Source organism: Danio rerio, chromosome 12 (assembly GCF_052040795.2).
Source record: "Danio rerio strain M-AB ecotype USA chromosome 12, GRCz13ab, whole genome shotgun sequence".
Classification (NCBI taxonomy): Eukaryota; Metazoa; Chordata; class Actinopteri; order Cypriniformes; family Danionidae; genus Danio; species Danio rerio.
Window position 1 is genome coordinate 45,009,841 of NC_141032.1, and position 17,882 is coordinate 45,027,722.

Genomic DNA, 17,882 nt, shown 5'->3' on the forward strand with positions numbered 1-17,882 from the left:
CATTATCATTCATTTTTTTGTTCCTCTCTGATGATTACTTGACATGATGTTCACTGGAAAAGCAGCAGCAGCGGCAGTGACTCCACTCGCGTACGTACTCACGGTCCAAGCTTAAAGCCCAGCGACAGGAAGCGTCAATCCTCTCCATGTATGGGCAAAGCCCCGCCCACGTGCGCGTCATCCTCTGACAGCGTGGATCCCGTGGGTCTGGAGTTTTTGGCTCCCGGGAAAGGTTCCAGTCCTGGGGGATAGAGGGTTGAGTTTTGTATGCTTCCATCCATTCTGCAAAGACGCGCTAAAGGCCCCTCATCATCCTCTCCCGTGTCCGGGAACACCTCCACGGTGATCATTTACGCGTTTATTTGTCTTTTGGAGCCAGAAGTGGTGGATTCAGCAGTGTCCCGAAGCCTTTTTTGATGCTGTTGTTATAGGATGCCACCAAGCTAAGAGCATCATCACCATCATCATCATCATCATCAACAACAACAACAACAAGCGAAAGTTGCAAGAAATGTTTAACTGAATTAAAACAAGTCGAATATCCCGGCTATTTGCGCGACTTGTTCCACGGGAGGATCTCTCATCTATCCAAACAAGCTGCTGGAGAGGCTTGAGAATCTTTTACGCGCTGAATCGTTCATGTGGTGCCAACGCAGGACGGACTGAAGAAGGAGTCGGGACTGCTTTTTTTTCTCTTCTCTTCTTTTCGACAAATCCCAAACAAACTCTCACGGCTATCCGAAGGGGCTCTCGGAGAAACGACGCGCCCTCGCTCACACTCTCATTTCATCTCTTTGGCTGGAAGTGGGTTGCACGCGAACTGTTTTAATGTTTGGTATTCAGGAAAATATACCGAGAGGGGGAACCACTATGAAAGAGGAACCGCTGGGCAGTGGCATGAATCCGGTCCGATCGTGGATGCACACGGCTGGGGTGGTGGATGCGCACACGGCCGCCCAGAGGTACGTTTGCCAAATCATCCGATTTTTTAATGCATTTCTCAGATCGACCCCTAAATCCCCAATATGCCATGTATCAATTACACTCTCCCCATGCACCTCTTCGCCGCTTTCCCCTGTTCATTACATCATATTACAGTTTAAGTGACAAATCAAGAATTCTCCCATGTTTTCATTCTATCTACATCTATCTGTATCTCAAGTGTGTACGCCTGTTGTTTTAACCCACACTGGTGTCTTGTTTTCCCCCGCAGTGGAGTTGGTCTGGCACGGGCGCACTATGAGAAACAACCGCCATCCAACCTCAGAAAATCCAATTTTTTCCACTTCGTCCTGGCGCTTTATGACAGACAGGGACAGCCAGTGGAGATCGAAAGGACAGCTTTTGTGGACTTTGTGGAAAAGGAGAAAGTAAGCGCCACTCTGGAATACTGCTTTGAATTTTCAGCTAAAAAAGTTCCACATCTAGAATCTTTGGAAACACGTGCGCCGTAAAGCACTTTTGACGGATATCACAGAAAAGCAAAACACTAAACTAAATAGATACATGCATTACACACATTATTGCCGGGGATTGATACAAACTAGAAGTAGAGTTGCTGGATGAAAGCGTAAATGTGTTTCGGAGAACATGCATACAGACAAAATGCATGCATTTTATAAATATACAAAAATTAAATCTCAGCATTCCAGTAATGCCAATCTGACCCCCAACAAATGCTTATTTTCAGGAACCTAACAGTGAAAAAACTAACAATGGGATACATTACAAACTACAACTATTGTACAGCAACGGTAAGTGTAAATTTCTCTGTGTAGATTTACAAGTGTTTTCTTCACTCAGTGGAGTCATATTGACTTACATTTAGTTTACTTAAAATATGTTCAGTTTATTCCACAAATGTATTTCTAGTATAAAGCAAACCTTCGATTATAGTATATATAAATATTTTAAATAGTACATTTCAGGAATACATTCTGATTTTTTTCCCCGAGGAAACTTTGTGTAGATTTTTTTTCCTTCACAAGACTTTTTCCACATTGAAAAACACAAATAATTTCCCACAGGCGTCAGAACAGAACAGGATCTTTATGTACGGTTAATTGATTCCATGACAAAACAGGTAAGCACATTTATATATTTTCTCTTGCGTGCGTGTGTGTGTGTGTGTTTGTGTGTATTTAGTATATTTTATAACGTGTATGTTTAAGTTTCAGTTAAACATGCTTCGGTCACACACTGCCACATTTCTCTTAGTAAATACAGATTTAAGTAAATGCGTATTCTCGGAGATGCAGAGCATTTTATTCTTATTACTGAATAAAATAACTCGATTTATTCACATGTAGTAGTACTACTACTGTGGACACTGTAATGTAAAGCCGTGTCTCTGTTTTGGACTGCTCTGATTAATGGGGGGAGGTTATTTAGCAGATTTAATTTAATATGAATCACATTACCACGTTTTTCTTCTCGTGTAGCTTCATGGTAATTTATTGCGAATTAATGAAAAAGCGGGGGAGACAAGAATGTGAATATATATTTTAATTACGCATTTAAAAATAAAATGTATATATCTATATTTATTGATGATAAATGCAAAATAATCTAAATTGTTCTCTATAATTTTCGGGATTAGTTTTTTTATCAAGCATGTTACAGTTTTACCCTCGCACATGAAACATAATAGTCAAAGCCCATATTTGAGTATTGCGCTCAATAAGGCTGCATCTTTTAAATCGGTTTATTTTTCTTTCTTTCTTTTTGGATTTAGATCATGTGCGTATAATTGCGAATCACAAAAATGTTATTTTAATGCATTCATATATAATATATAGTTTTAATTAATAACTGCGCCTTTTATGATATAACAATAATTTTAAAGCGCGTCTTTCATTGTCAGTGCAATATTTATTAATTGCCATGCACTTACTATATTTAAGTGTGTCATTTAGATCGCGCTGTCGCACGTGAAAACTCACTTTTGTTGTGCTGTAATCAAATCTGGTTGAAGGCATAAAAATAAAACGCCAGACGTGAGACTGACACTTGAGTTCATATTGTACTCAGATGTTCTCTGAAATCACTCTCAGCTCATTTTCTATTGTCCATTTCAGGCGCTAAAGTAAAGAAAAGGGCGGATCTTTAGCTTGATTTTGAAGCTCTTGTCATCTGTAGTTTATCCATAACACGAGAGAAAATATGAAGGTTTTGTATGAGGCGCCTCTGAATAGAGATGAACATGATCAAAGAGTCAATGGTGCTGAACAGCCACTTAACGCTTTTCCTAATATTTTCAGCGAGAGGCAGAAAAATAAATAGGGACACAACAAATAATTTGTGATAAATTCTACACAGTGCGTATTTAGCTGTTTGCAATTTTTAGATTTGGCATAAGCGTTTTAATTGTACATGTTTGTTATATCTTAATAGATTTTCATTAACAAAATTAATGTAATGAGAATGTGCAAACCAGCGTTTGGTTCGGCATGCATTTGATAAATTAGGATTTAAAAGTTTGCTAATTATAAACATGCATTATCATATTTTTTAATGCAATTAATTTATTTTTATGCCATGTTTATTTAGGCACATTGCACGTATTTTTATTCCCAACCACTTGTATTTAATTTTAGTATACTAATAATTTTGTACCTGTATAGCTATATGAATGAATGGTACTGTTTTTATTTTTTAATATAGTGATAAACTGTGCAAGAGCGCATTCAATGAGCCACACGGATCCCACGGAAGGACGCGTTGGAGTGCGCTCTTGCACAGTACATCATAACGGGAACAGGGCAAACAGGGAGGGAGGGAGAGAAAGAGAGAGAGAGAGTGAGAGAGAGAGGGAGAGAAGGAGAGAGTGAGACAGAACGCGCAAAAAGCACCAAGGCCCGTGCGCACCTACAGCTCCAAACGCCATCTGTTAAAGCCAATGCTCAAAAATTACTCAAGCGTACCCCCCGACACCGCTTTTTATCTAAAGAAAAATCATTGTTAGCGGCTCAAAATAAACAACAGATTGCCCATTAGCACTCTACCCCTAAATATCTGCAGATTATAACCGCGTTGATGTGTACGGTTATGGGTATTATTTACCGCGGCCATCTGCGTCGGAGAAGCGACATCTATGTGATTTCTATTATCATTCCACAAATAAATAGCGCAAAGATCTAAACAGAAGCATATGCGACTCTTCATTTCTAAAGTGATATGCATGTGGTATAATTTGTCATCGCAACGACGGGCCAAGTGTTGCTATTCATTTCAAACATCATATTTATTTATGCAAATTAATAACACAAAGGTTATCTCTCTAGAACGTGGACATGTGTGTGTTGGTTTACAGATAAAGCATTGTTTAACAATTTATGTGGGCTAAATGGATTTTATTTACGCACCTTGTCTTGTCGATTATTAATTGATGAACCCGAACTTTGTGCTATATGAACACATTTAATGATTGTCCGTTTAATTTCAGTTTATTTGTTTATGCAGAATAGCTGCAGTTTTGTGTTTTATATTTTGAATGCTTCATTTAAATATAACCTGCCTGTTTAAAAATGTCACTTTTATTTCAAGGCTATTATTTATGAAGGACAAGACAAAAACCCAGAAATGTGCCGAGTTCTTCTCACACACGAAATTATGTGCAGGTAAGAAAACACGTGTTTTTGACATTTTCATTTAATTATAAAGCACAACATTTGACTGCGTAATTGCATTTTATTAGGCATAATGTCTTGTCATGTTTTCATAAATGCATAACGCACATGATGTAGGCCCATCCAAGCCTCCCAGCATCAGCCTTACAGAAAATCAATGAATCCCTGAATAGATCTGCCTGGATGCGCTGAAAAGAATCCAAATGTTCAGAATTGTCAGCCGGCTTATGCGTAATGATTTACGGTTCGCTTTGCGCCCTGTTCTGCGAGTTTCAGAAGTTCTACTTCAAAAGCGCATTTTCACCGGATCATTAGGTGACATCGGACTTGAGAAGGATCTCACTGGACTTTTAACACTATAGAGGATGAATCTGAATTCGCACACAGAGGTCAACGCAAATGCACTCGGGCATTTTGGAAAGCGCTTTTCATCCTCAGCCGTTTAACAGTGCGTCACTTTAGCTGTTCGGATTTGTACGCGCACACCTCAGAGAGATCCTGCGGTTATTTTAAAACTTAAAATGACAACAAATAAAATAACTGCACTGGAGGAGAACCCGACGCCTATGAAAACAAGCATCCGCTTGTCCACCAAATCAGAAAAGAATCAGAACCTTGCAGGTCTCGCCACATCAACATAACAACGATAGCAACTTTTAGGCGTCTCCTTTACCCATGAAGAAAGTTGCATGCACCGCACTGTGTTGCTTCCGTCTAAACCGCACAGATGCGTTTCCGAGTCCCAAGCAGAGGTCCATAGACATACCTTAATCACTTTAGCTGTCAGCTTTAAGGAGCTTTACGCGTTTTCCATACCATATGGTGTTAATTTAGCTCACTTAGACATGTAACCATTATACAAGTGGGCTTCTTTAAATTCAAGAGGCATAACATTTTTTTCCCCTCTGTAATTTCAACATTAATTAAAGAAAGCATAATGGAAGCATCTTCAGGGCCTCAAAATGGAGGCATTGGCACATTGTAGGAGACTGATGGAGGCTTTTTGAGCTGGTAATTAATAAGTGCCCCACAGAAATCCTGGTTGAAGGTGGCATCTTGCATCCTCTCCAGACACAACAGCTTGACAATTAGAGGTAAACAAAAGCTGGGGCTGAGAGAGAGCTTTCCCCCCTCCCAGCCTCCTGGCACCCCCTCTCCTCCTCTCAGCACTAAGACAAACACCAAAAACATGCTGTTTTCCCTCCTTCAGCCACAGCGCCGGGCTCCGTGTTTACCCGCCGCCCGCATCTGCGAGAACCACAGCCACCAACAACACCATCAGGCTCAGCCAGAACCTACGCCAAACACCTCAGCGGTTAGCTAGAAAAGAGGACGGGAGAGAGTGTGTGTCAGATGAATAAATCTAAACACACGGTGCTCAAAGACGATAGACACATGCAAGCTGTTTGCTGATTCTCTAATATCTCTTGTCTCCTTTTCTCTCTCTCTGTGTGCTCTTCTCCCCAAGTCGGTGTTGTGACAAAAAAAGCTGTGGAAACAGGAACGAGACGCCCTCAGACCCCGTGATCATCGACAGGTAAGACTCTCTTTGATTCCTGTGAGTGTAAGGCGCTGCGGCCTCAGAGTTTGCCTGGCCTGGGTTTGCCCCTTGTTGTTGTGCGGTGTGTGCCGCGCAGGTGGGTTGATGTGGAAACCCGGGGGTGTCTTTAGGGAGCGTGTAATTGCTGGTGAGTTGTCAGGGAAGTGCTTTCCTCCAGACTTGCAAGCAGTTTACCACATCTAGAGAGCGTTTGGCATTACATTCATGATTCTTTCATCCTAATTTGTTAACAACAGCTCTGCTTATCTTCTCTGTAAACAGCGCCTCTTGCTTGGCTTTGTGGCATGACTGTGTGCCGTGGCAGAGCAGTAGCGTTGCAACGTCTGCAAGCGTGCATTTGTTCAAGGCAAAAGGCGTCTTTACGTTGCACTCTGTAGTGCTGCCGGTGGGAAATGAGTAATGTTTCTGGGCTGGCTGTTGGCGGTTGCATGTTGATCACATTAGGGAAAGCGTGTTCAAACACACCAGCTCCTGCCGAGTGGGTAATTGACGTCCTTTCTTTTTTTTCTGCAGCTTATGTTTCTCTTTGTGAGTCTGGCTCAAGGTTACACTTACTCTGCGAGACTTACACTTCTTCCTTTTTGTCCAATTATCCCTGCGGTGGCAGCATGTACGTGGATTACGGCAGGGCAGGTCTTGGACTCGCGGCTGAAACGGTAAATGTGACAGGGAGCGCTGGCTGCTCGAGTCCGGGCCTCTTGGAGATTAGTGAGCTAGAACAAGCCTACCTTGCTTCATAAAGCCAGGAGTCTCTCTGTTTCCATCTGCTGTAAAGAGCCATGAATAACCAGCAAGCGCTGCCAGCAGCGAGAGTCTCTCTCTTTCTCTTGTTTTCTCGCCGTAGCTGTAGCAAAGTTATCTCCAGATCACGAACTTGCCTGTCCACTGAGTGAGAAATTAGATTGGGGGGTGAGATGATGGGTAAAGCTGGGAACGAAATATGCGCCACCAGTGGATAGCAATGCTAATGTTTGACTTGCTGAAATAGCTGTTTGCTTAGCAGGGAATGTTTGGTATCTGACAGAGGGAACATCTCTCTTATTAGTAATCAAATAGCAGTGACCAGTTGCCGCTGTCACTCACTGTGCATGAAGTGTGTGAAGCATCGGAAAAAAGGACTCATGCCCTGTGTGTCGAAATGATGGTCGTGCTTGCGCGTTTGGAGGTCTAAGCGTTTCCCGCTCTCACGTCATGTGGTCATAATGTGGAAACCCTGCCGTACTACAGACTATTTTCAGAGAAACACTTCAAGTGAGGAGAGCTCTGTTGTAAAACCAAGTAAGCAGTCTTGATTTCTGCTTCCTATACAGGCAGCATCTAAACCAGGGATCACCAAACTTGTTCCTGGAGGTCCGGTGTCCTGCAGATTTTAGCTCCAACACTAATCAAACACACCTGAACCGGCTAATCAAGGTCTAACTAGGTATACTTGAAACACCCAGGCAGGTGTGTTGAGGCAAGTTAGAGCTAAACCCAGACAGGAACCGGACCTCCATGGAACGAGATTGGTGAACCCTGATCTGAACCATAGGTCTCAAATTGGATTCCTGGAGGGCCGCAGCTCTGCACAGTTTTACTTCAACCCTAATCAAACACAGCTGATGCAAATAATCAAGGTGTTCAAGACTACTAGAGACAATTGAGCAGGGGTTGGAGGTGGTTGGAGCTAAACTATGCAGAGCTGCGGCCCTCCAGGAATCAAGTTTGAGACCATTGATCTAAATTAAAAGTTCTAGACAATAAGAGATACATTAGGTCAAGCGGTACATATTTTTTAAAGATTTGTACTTCATTTACAAACTACTTAGCCTTGAATGACTGATGCAAACTTGACTGAAAAGTTGTACATAGGTAGGAAATATTTATTTACATTAGCATAACGATGCCTTAAAATGTTGCCTACGTAGGCAAACCCCTAGGTTTTGGGGCAGAGCCTCTGTTTAACCTGTTTTAGTGAGGAATAAAGATTCCTTACATCTTCTTCTTTTGTAAACACCCTCAAAGAGTGCGAATCAATCCCAGCAACCTTGGTTATCTTTGCATTAAATGATTAGCTTGTTTAAACAGACGTGCTGAAGAGCTCTGACAGTGTGCGAACAGTAATTAGTTACAGGACCGACATTCATGCACTCACTGTAACTCAACCGCAAGAGAAAGAAAAGCTAGTGGGGGGAGAGAGAGAGAGAGAGAAAAAAAGAGGAGTCCCGGCGAGGAGGAGGAGGATTTGTTTTGGTTTTCTGAACAGAAGATAAAACACATATCACTTCCTCTTAGCAGATCCTGAAAAGAGTCTCAGGCAGTCAGAGTCGATTCTCCCCACCAACTGAGGCTTATACAATGTATTTACCTTTAAAAGGAAAAAACATGAACACTTTACAGCAGGGTTTCGCTGATATTTACCGCATTGACTCTTCCCATAAATTGCTGGGCTTTGTATTGTGCCTAAATAGAGGTGGACGGATCAGATGTCTTGGCGCTTTGTGCTTCAATCTGGTGAACAATATGTGTAACACTAGTAAAAGAGGAAAAGGAGAACAGTGCAAAGAAGGTCTGATACTCTGCAAAAAGGAGGGATATTGTGGTAGGTTGAAACGGCGAATAAAAAAAGCTCACATTTTGATTGTGAGGCGTCTGAAAGACTCGAGAGGATCATTTTCATAGAGGGGCGATCCGTTCTGTCGGATCACAAAAGCAGATGTGCTTCATTAGCCGACTGCATTGTCTGCATATCACAACTGTGAACAGATGATTTTATCCAACGCTCAGAGAACAAGGCGGCTGAGAGAGGCTGGAATGCATGGAAACATGAACCTCAAATGACTGAAGCGTTTGTGCAGGTGGGGTGTATGATATAAAGCTAATTTGTAATCACAAAGCCAATCCTGTGGGGTAATGTCTTGTTAGGTCCGTCTTTTTTCTGGTCTCTGAGGAAAAAGTGGAACGCTACAGTACACAAGGGAGTTTCATGCGAAGCTAAAATATAGCATGCTCAGTCACCATTTATAAACGCCTTTTGAGTGCACGTGCACTAGATCCAAAGTGACACCGTATGAGTGGACGAGGAAGGGTCAATTGCATTGCAATTAAAATAGTTAACTAGTGTGACTCTAGATAGACAGAGAGATACTGTAGGTAGATAGATAGATAGATAGATAGGTAGATAGATAGATAGATAGATAGATAGATAGATAGACAGACAGACAGACAGACAGACAGACAGACAGACAGACAGACAGACAGATAGATAGATAGATAGATAGATAGATAGATAGATAGATAGATAGATAGATAGACAAATAGATAGATAGACAAATAGATAGACAGATAAAGGGAGAAAATGTTCTGCTAAACAGGGCTATGGTGACCAGAAGATCTGGTGATCCATTATCAATAACGTTTTCAGCCACATTCTCCCAGATGGCACATGGGCCAGGCATACTGCTCGTTGGCACAGGCTTGGACAATAACTGGCACCCGCTCGCTTCTGGCATTTTCAATGGAGTTTAGGAGACTTATCATTCCAAATGTGTCCTATTTTCCTGTAGTCAAGCCAGACATCTGTTTATACTATTTCTCTTGGACTTTGGTGCAGCTTTAGGTTCTTCATGAGAAGAAGAAAAAAACATTGAGAGAAACTCGGTTGTATTTCACAGCTGTTACAAAATTTCAACCTCGACGGATCTTTAAATATTTTACAACCCGACCCTGTTTCACCATAGATTATTCATTGGTATTTTTGAAAGATAGATTGAGCCTCAGAAATGAGTTCTTCGGCTAGTCCTGAACTCTTGTAGGTGATGTCTTGAACACACATGTCAAGAGCGAGGCGTTGGATCATTTACCGCCCCCATATCGGTCCGAGAACTAATAATACCTCTCTGACTCAAGAGCGATCAGGGTTTTCCTAGCCAACCGATCTCCCTTTCACTTCCTGTCAGAAAGGTCAAGACATGCTGACCTCTGACAGCCAACCCCCTCCCTCAACTGAATAATTCATGAGATTGACTTTTTTTTTGACAGAGTACACAGTTGTGTAGCAGGACGGTTTATGTAGCTCATTTCGCCGAGGCTCCTGCACCTGTTCGGACCGCGTGGTATTTGGGTCCCAGTGCTGATTTAGCTAAACATTCATTAATTTTTTTTCATACCGGAGGACCTTTCCAGAAGGGATTACGCTTGGTTATTAGCTAGGTCTTCCTGGAGCCATATGCCGAGGAACAATTTGTGTATGCACTCTCTGCCTGTTGCAGGTTTTTTTAATCTTTAAAAACCAACACAGATCGTTCCTCCATTTTTTTGCCCTTTTGTTTGTATCTTCTCCGACCAGGCTACTTAAAAAGACCTCCTCCCTCTCATCCGCACACAGGCCTGCTCTCGGTGCTGAGCAAATGCCAGCATTTAGAAGGTCAGAGCTTTTGTTGGAAAAGCGCTATGTAAATTAGCACCAGCAAAAGGGACATTAAACAAAATTCAATTCATTGTCTCCCTTAATGTCATTTACATTTTTGGCTCAGGCCCGTCCTGTCGAGAAGAATTTTGGAGATGATTTTAATTACATATCAGCGCTGGAACAGAGGGCTGTCTGGAGCGAGACGCATTTGGATCACCTGTAAAGAGAGGTTTATTTACCAATGCACTTGAATGGCAGGTTTTCACAGGCGCGTGCGTGCCGTAATTAAGCCCGTGTTAAGTGTTAATTCCTAGGCCTGTCTTTTTCCTCCGCGGAAAGCTTTAGTCCTTGTTTATTAGCATGGAGACCTTCCATGCACTTCTTAACATGGATGAAATTCACTTTTAGAGAATTTAATTGACCAAATTTAGCCCACCATTTACACTCAAAGTGTAAATAAGGGTATACCAGTGGTACAAACACTTTTGCACTAGCCTTAGAGAGCACCTTTGTTCCCTATTTTCAGTTTAAATGCTCACATGAGTACCTTAAGATTATACACTACTAGACTTAAGGTAATATGTCATTTTAAAAGTAGTAAATATTCGTCTTTTAAAGACCCTCTATAAACTTCTTAACATAAGCGAAATTCACTTTTAGGAAATTTAACTGACCAAATTTAGCCCACCATTTACACTTGAAGTGTAAAATAAAGGTATAAAATTGGTACAAACACTTTTGCACTAGCCTTAGAGAGCATATTTGTACCTCGTTTTCAGTCTAAATGCTCACATTAGAACCTTAAGGTTATGCACTACTAGTCTTAAGATAATATGTAATTTTAGAAGTAACAACTATACGTTTTTTGAAGTCCTTCTATGTCTATGCACTTCTTAACATAAGCAAAATTCACTTTTAGAAAATTTAATTGACAAAATATAGCCCACCATTTACACTTGAAGTGTAAACAAAGGTATAACATTGGTACAACCACTTTTCCACTAGCCTTAGAGAGCATCTTTGTATGTCATCTTCAGTTTAAATGCTCACGTTAGTCCCTAAAAAGATTATGCGTTACTAGTCTTAAGGTAATATGTTATTGTAGAAGTAGAAAATATTCATCCTTTTAAGACCTTCTATGCACTTCTGACTAGATTAAATTCACTTTTAGGAATTTTTATTGACCAAATTTAGCCCACAATTTACGCATGAAGTGTAAATAAGGGTATAACAGTGGTATAAACACTTTTGCACTAGCCTTGGAGAGCATATTTGTACCTCATTTTCAGTTTAAATGCTCACATTAGTACCTAAAAAGTTATGCGTTACTAATCTTAAAGTAATATGTCATTTTAGAAGTAGCAAAAATTCATCCATTTAAGACCTTCTATGCACTTCTTAACATAGGCAAATTCACTTTTAGAAATTTTTATTGACCAAATTTAGCCCACCATTTACACTTGAAGTGTAAATAAGGGTATAACAGTGGTGTAAACACTATTGCACTAGCCTTGGAGACCATCTTTGTACCTCATTTTCAGTTTAAATGCTCACATTAGTACCTTAAAAGGTTATGCGTTACTAATCTTAAAGTAATATGTCATTTTAGAAGTAGCAAATATTCGTCCTTTTAAGACTTTCTATGCACTTCTTAACATAAGCCAAATTCACTTTTAGAAATTTTTATTGACCAAATTTAGCCCACCATTTACACTTGAAGTGTAAATAAGGGTATAACATAGGTACAAACATTTTTGCACTAGCATTAGAGAGCATATTTGTACCTCATCTTCAGTTTAAATGCTCACATTAGTACCTTAAGGTTATGCATTACTAGTCTTAAGGTAATATGTCATTTATGAAGTAGCAAATATTCGTCCTTTTAAGGCACAGATGCTTTCTAGACTGGGAACATTCAGTATTACATGACTCTGACTGACAAAATCAAGTAGCAAATGATTCTGAGACAAAAAAAGACTATATCGCTGAAATATACCACCTAAACTTTGTGTTTAATCAGAAATAAAACCAGCTAGAAGTGTGCCTGACACTGAATGGTGCAGTAGAGGGCACTTGAACAGCTGCTTTTGCCTCCAGCCACGAGAGTAATATTTTTATTTATTTATATCTTACCTTGTCCAGGTGACATTCAACGAACTATATATGTGTATGAATGTTTTATTTGAAAAGTCCTTGTACCCGCTGTAGTAGAGCCACAGCAGTCTTGGAGGATGCACGTATATGTGTGTTTATATTCACAGAGACGCACGTGTGTGAGGAGGAGAGTGCCGGAGCTCCATTAGACCTGATTAATGAGGTTGCAGACAGCAAATATATCTCTGGCCAGGTAACAGCCTCACTGCTGCAGGTACACAGGTGTGCACAGCAACTCCTTATTTATGAGACAGTCAGCAAAGCCTCGGCTAACATCAGAGAGAGAGAGAGAGAGAGAGAGAGAGAGAGAGAGAGAGAGAGAGAGCTTTTTCCTTCAATGAGCAAGTCCAGCAGTGGCCAAAGCAAAGGTAGAGTGTAAATCTCCACTATGAAAAGAAAAATAACTCAGAATAGTGTCACGCAGGACTATACTAAGATGTTTGAAAGTGTACTGCTTTGGTGTAGGTTGTGAAACGGTTTCAGGCACACGTGTATGGAGCATAATTGCTGGTTAGATTCGGTCTCCTTGCTCTTTTTTAATGTACAGTTGAAGTCAGAATTATTAGCCCTTCTAAATTATTAGCCCCCCTTCTTGTTTTTCCATTTTCTGTTCAACGGAGAGATTTCTCCAACACATTTCTAAACATAATAGTTTTAATAACTCATCTCTAATAAATGATTTATATTATATTTGCCATGATGAGAGTAAATAATATTTGACTAGATATTTTTAAGACACTTCTATACCGCTTAAAGTGACATTTAAAGGCTTAATTAGGCAGGTGTGGGTAAATAGACAAGTAATTGTATAACGATGGTTTGTTCAGTAGACTATTGAAAAAAAAATAGCTTAAAGGGGCTAATAAATATGACCATAAAATGGTGTTTAAAAATTAAAAACTGCTTTTATTCTAGAAAAAACAAAACAAATAAGACTTTCTCTAGAAGAAAAAATATTATCAGACATACTGTGAAAATTTCCTTGCTCTGAAAAACATTATTTGGGAAAAAAAGGGAAAATTCAAAGGGGGGCTAATAATTCTGACTTCAGCTGTGTATGTCTGTGGGGCGTTAGTTGAAGATGCATTGTCATTTCTACGCCATTAGAGGCAGCAAAGCGAAAAGCAAAAATAATGATTGTTTATCTTTTTCTGTCTGCAAAGAAAAAAAAAAAAACAATAGCTTCACCCCAAGGTCATGTAATTGGTTGACCCTGTGTTGTTATGTTTGGCCTACTCGGACTAACCCATTGCAGTTCATTTTGCTGCTAGTGGCGCTTCTGCTTTTTATTAGATGCAATAAATGAAACTCATTTCATCAACTTCAGCATTTAAATGTTAATCTGTTGCATTAATAAACGGAGTATTTAGTAAAAATAAATGGCAAGAAAAAAAGAGTGTTTTCTAGTATGCAAATGATTTATCATTAGCATACTTAAGGTTCTCCTTATGCCGGCTTGTTTTGAAATGTAGACCAAAAATCTTTTGTAATTATTTGTTAATTGCTCTTTTGTCTCCTCAACATAATGATATACAAAAATGCCTTTGCATGCAGCGTGGATGACACTGTCACCTTGAAACTCTTCAGAACCGACTCCGCTTCTAAACTCCTCTGTTATGAACTAGTGACTTCCGTCTCACTAGAGGGATCAAGAGAGAGAACGAGCGAGCGAGAACAGCTGGCTCTTTCTAACTGTGAATAACTGACAGTTGTCTGTAAGAGGTTTTAATGAAGATTGCCACCTTTTATGCGAGGAACTGAAGGGATGCCAGATCTACAGGAGGGGAGAAGCAGAGAGCTTAACCTGCCCTTGGCAGCTAGCACTCAGCTCGCACTCACACAGAAAATGAGAAACAGCCTCTGCGGTCAAAAAGCCAAACCTTAGCGCTGCCACACATTGCTCACACGTAGAAGTGGGTCAAGGCCTAGCAGATGTCCGACAGAACACAACTCCAGAGCAGGCAATCGTTTCTATAGAACAACAACGTTTTCACAGAAACGCACTCGCTTACCTGAAAATCTTCAACACTTTCATATCTGAAAAGTTGCTCTTCGTTTGTAATTTGTTTAAGTCGATGTTTAGTTGTTTTGACATCTAGAGCAGGCAACACAATGGCGCAGTGGGTAGCACGATCACCTCACAGCAATAAGGTCGCTAGTTTGAGCCCGGCTTGGTCAGTTGGCATTTCTCTGTGGAGTTTGCATGTTCTCTCCATGTTCTTGTGGGTTTCCTCCGGGTGCTTCGGTTTGCCCCACAGTCCAAAGACATGAGGTATAGGTGAATTGAATAAACTAAATTGGCATTGTGCATATCAGAGTGTATGGGTGTTTCCCAGTACTGAGTTGTAGCTGGAAGGGCATCCACTGCATAAAACTTAAGCTGGATGAGTTGGCGGTTCATTCCACTGTGGTGACCCCTGTTAAATAAAGGAACAAAGCTGAAAAGAAAAGGTATGTATGAATGAATTTTTAGGAGTTTTGATATCTATCGGTGGCAGATATATAGCACGATTGCCTCACTGCAAGAAGGTTGCTGTTTCAAGCCCCGGCTGGGTCAGTTTGCATTTCTATGTGGAGTTTGCATGTTCTCCCCATGTTCGTGTGGGTTTCCTCCGGGTGCTCCGGTTTCCCGAACAATCCAAACATGAGCTTTAGGTGAATTGAATAAAGTAAATTGGCCGTAGTGTATGAGTGTATGGCTGTTTTCCAGTACTGAAAGGGCATCCGCTGCGTTAAACAAATGCTGGATAATTTGGCGGTTCATTCCACTGTGGCGACCCCTGATTAATAAAGGGACTATGCTGAAAAGAAAATGAATGAATGATAGCTAGAGCAGGGTACTTGGCAATAGCAGTATGTGCGTTTCTTTTTTTTTGTGCCAGGTGGGTCTGTGTGTGAGGAGGGAAGGGGGAAATGGCTCTAGCATGTGTAGACAGGAGGGAACCCTGCACTATGTTGTTGTAAGACATGTTGCACAGGCCCTGCGACCGGAAGACGCCGGCTCCGTGGAGTCTATAAGTGAGAGACAAAATCCACACACACTCTTGGAGTGAGAAAACTGCAGTGGGGCAGATGCAAAAGTAGAGGAGAAATGCTTAGTTCTACTACCACAACCGGCGTTATTGTGTGTGTGTGTCTGGTGGAGATATTGAGAGTCTAATCAAGGCTCCGTGGAGGGGACATATGTGCTTTAAAAAGCCTCTTTTATTTGATTCAGCGCACAAAGCAACGACACTCCCCTTTTGTTGGGATATATGAAACCCCCCGCTGAGCGTGTCAACACACTCACACACATGCATATGCACGCATGGATTCACATGCAACAAATATTCACGTGCGTAAAGTGTGATTATCGACAGACACGTAAAAATGTGATTCCTCGCATGCATGCAGACGTGCACAAAAACTCACCCCGGGCAGTTGGAGAGGGTGTGCTGTCACACAATAGCCCGGCGCGGGTGCACGTTCCTTTTGAATAACAACCGGGAAAATTGAATCAGTTGTGGTTTAGGAAGGACTGACTGGAATGCATGTCCGAAGTTCATGACGCTTCTCTCTGTGAATGCGGCCAACGTGTCCCGTTTCCACAACCTGTTTTGCTCGAACTTCACACCATGGAAAGATTCAAAACAGATCTGTTTTAACGTGTACGTTGCTTTAAAGCAAGCGATTATTATTATTATTTTGACTACATCTGTAGTTGCCTCTAGTTTCTGGGCGCTGTGGTTCAGCCAAATGTTTTCGTGCTAAATTAAATTGACGTGTTTGGTTTCCTTTCGGCCGCATTGTCTATTTTACATGTGCGTGTTTATGGAGCGTCCTGTTTGATTCTGTCAACACTATGCCTGTGTGTGTGTGTGTGTGTGTGTGTGTGTGTGTGAGGCTGTAAAAGCATGATAACTTGCTTTTGGTTTGCGGTAGATGTTGGCTAGTTCAGTACTGTTCTCTTTTCTTTTTCGCAAATACACACCCACAACATTTGTTTGCCATTAGGAGCAGTTTGTAAATCAGATCAGGGTGTTGAGTGCTCGTCTCTGTTGGAAGAAATATCCATTCCTTGTCCCTCCGATCTCTCTCTTTAAAAAAAAAAAAACACAAAGCTCCCATGTCTTTTCTCTTTTTAAAAACCACCCCCTCTCAGCCACCCACCCAACCTCCATTCCCATTTTTCCGAATGTGGCAATCTGTCGTGTGACACCGCTGAGATTAGGTTAGGAAACAGTGTGAGGATTGTATTGGACATGGTGCTGGTCGCGCCAATTTGAGGTCGCAGGACAGCGATCTGGACATTGGGCACACGCCATCAGCATCTCTCCTCGAGAGGCACTGGGCCTTGGCCGTCGCCCGTCCCATGGGCTCCCGGGAGGGGCCGTCAGCTCTGAAACCTTCAAAAAAAAAAACTGCAGCAAATAACTATCATTTATTAAAGCTGACAAGTTATCTCTAAATATAGGCCCCCCTGTCAAAAGATTATCGGCCAGCAGCCCGTGCTGCTGATAACGCAAGCGTGCTTCTTTTTGTGAATCTCCCACCAAAACTTGTGGGTAGATTGCGCTCGCTTGAGCCGCAGGATGTGTATCTCTGAATGAACTTGTCTTTCACAACCCTTTGTGAGGTTAGATATCCGCTTGTTGAGTCGTGACATATGTAATACTGTTTCCGCGTCCAAGCCGCTACTCTTTTGAATTGAGAAAATATTTGTTTATGATCACTTTTTAGTCATATCACTCATTAAAGTGAATTTTATATCAAATCATGGTTTACACAACAGTCTCTGGACCAAGACTCTGCTTTTGAGTGATGCTCCCGGCCGTTAGATTGCCCCCTGGAGGCTGGGTGCAGTACAAGTCAAAAAACCCGCCTCTTCAAATGAGAAGTACGGAAGCGCGTGGTTGATTTGACGTAGAAGCGTTTGGTTGGAAGCTTGATTCCGTGGCTCCGCCTCTGGCTCCATCTGGTAGTCCTTCTGCACATGCCCAGGCTCCAATTTCAGCAGTGCTTTTTCAGCAGTTTGTCATGAGGTGTTTTGCCTTCAAAGCGTTCAATGTGAAAAGGCGATGTTGCGTCGCCCACATTTTTTACAGTCATTTCTCTAGACTTGCTGCATACATTTTAACAATTTATAAAAAAAAGTTAATCGCTTTCTGGC

General features: G+C 41.3%; 2 protein-coding genes across 30 annotated transcripts in view; one reads left to right on the plus strand and one right to left on the minus strand.

The window, feature by feature from the left end:
• The first annotated feature begins 237 nt into the window (after window positions 1-237).
• Window positions 238-17,882, plus strand: part of ebf3a (EBF transcription factor 3a) — a 142,074-nt gene continuing 124,429 nt past the window's right edge. For 23 of the 24 annotated variants that reach the window (XM_087275278.1, XM_087275286.1, XM_087275280.1 and 20 more), the window contains exons 1-6: window positions 238-962; window positions 1,214-1,370; window positions 1,691-1,754; window positions 2,028-2,083; window positions 4,546-4,619; window positions 6,097-6,165. In XM_087275278.1, the coding sequence (XP_087131404.1) occupies window positions 829-962; window positions 1,214-1,370; window positions 1,691-1,754; window positions 2,028-2,083; window positions 4,546-4,619; window positions 6,097-6,165 (554 nt within the window). In that variant the 5' untranslated portion in view covers window positions 238-828. 24 annotated transcript variants of the gene reach the window in all.
• Window positions 15,542-17,882, minus strand: part of LOC147834572 (uncharacterized) — a 274,792-nt gene continuing 272,451 nt past the window's right edge. For 5 of the 6 annotated variants that reach the window (XR_015504597.1, XR_015504602.1, XR_015504601.1 and 2 more), the window contains one exon: window positions 15,542-17,118. The gene's annotated coding sequence lies outside the window, so the exon portion shown is untranslated. Of the gene's footprint in view, window positions 17,134-17,882 lie in introns of all 6 variants that reach the window. The other variant, XR_015504603.1, reaches the window with a different exon arrangement.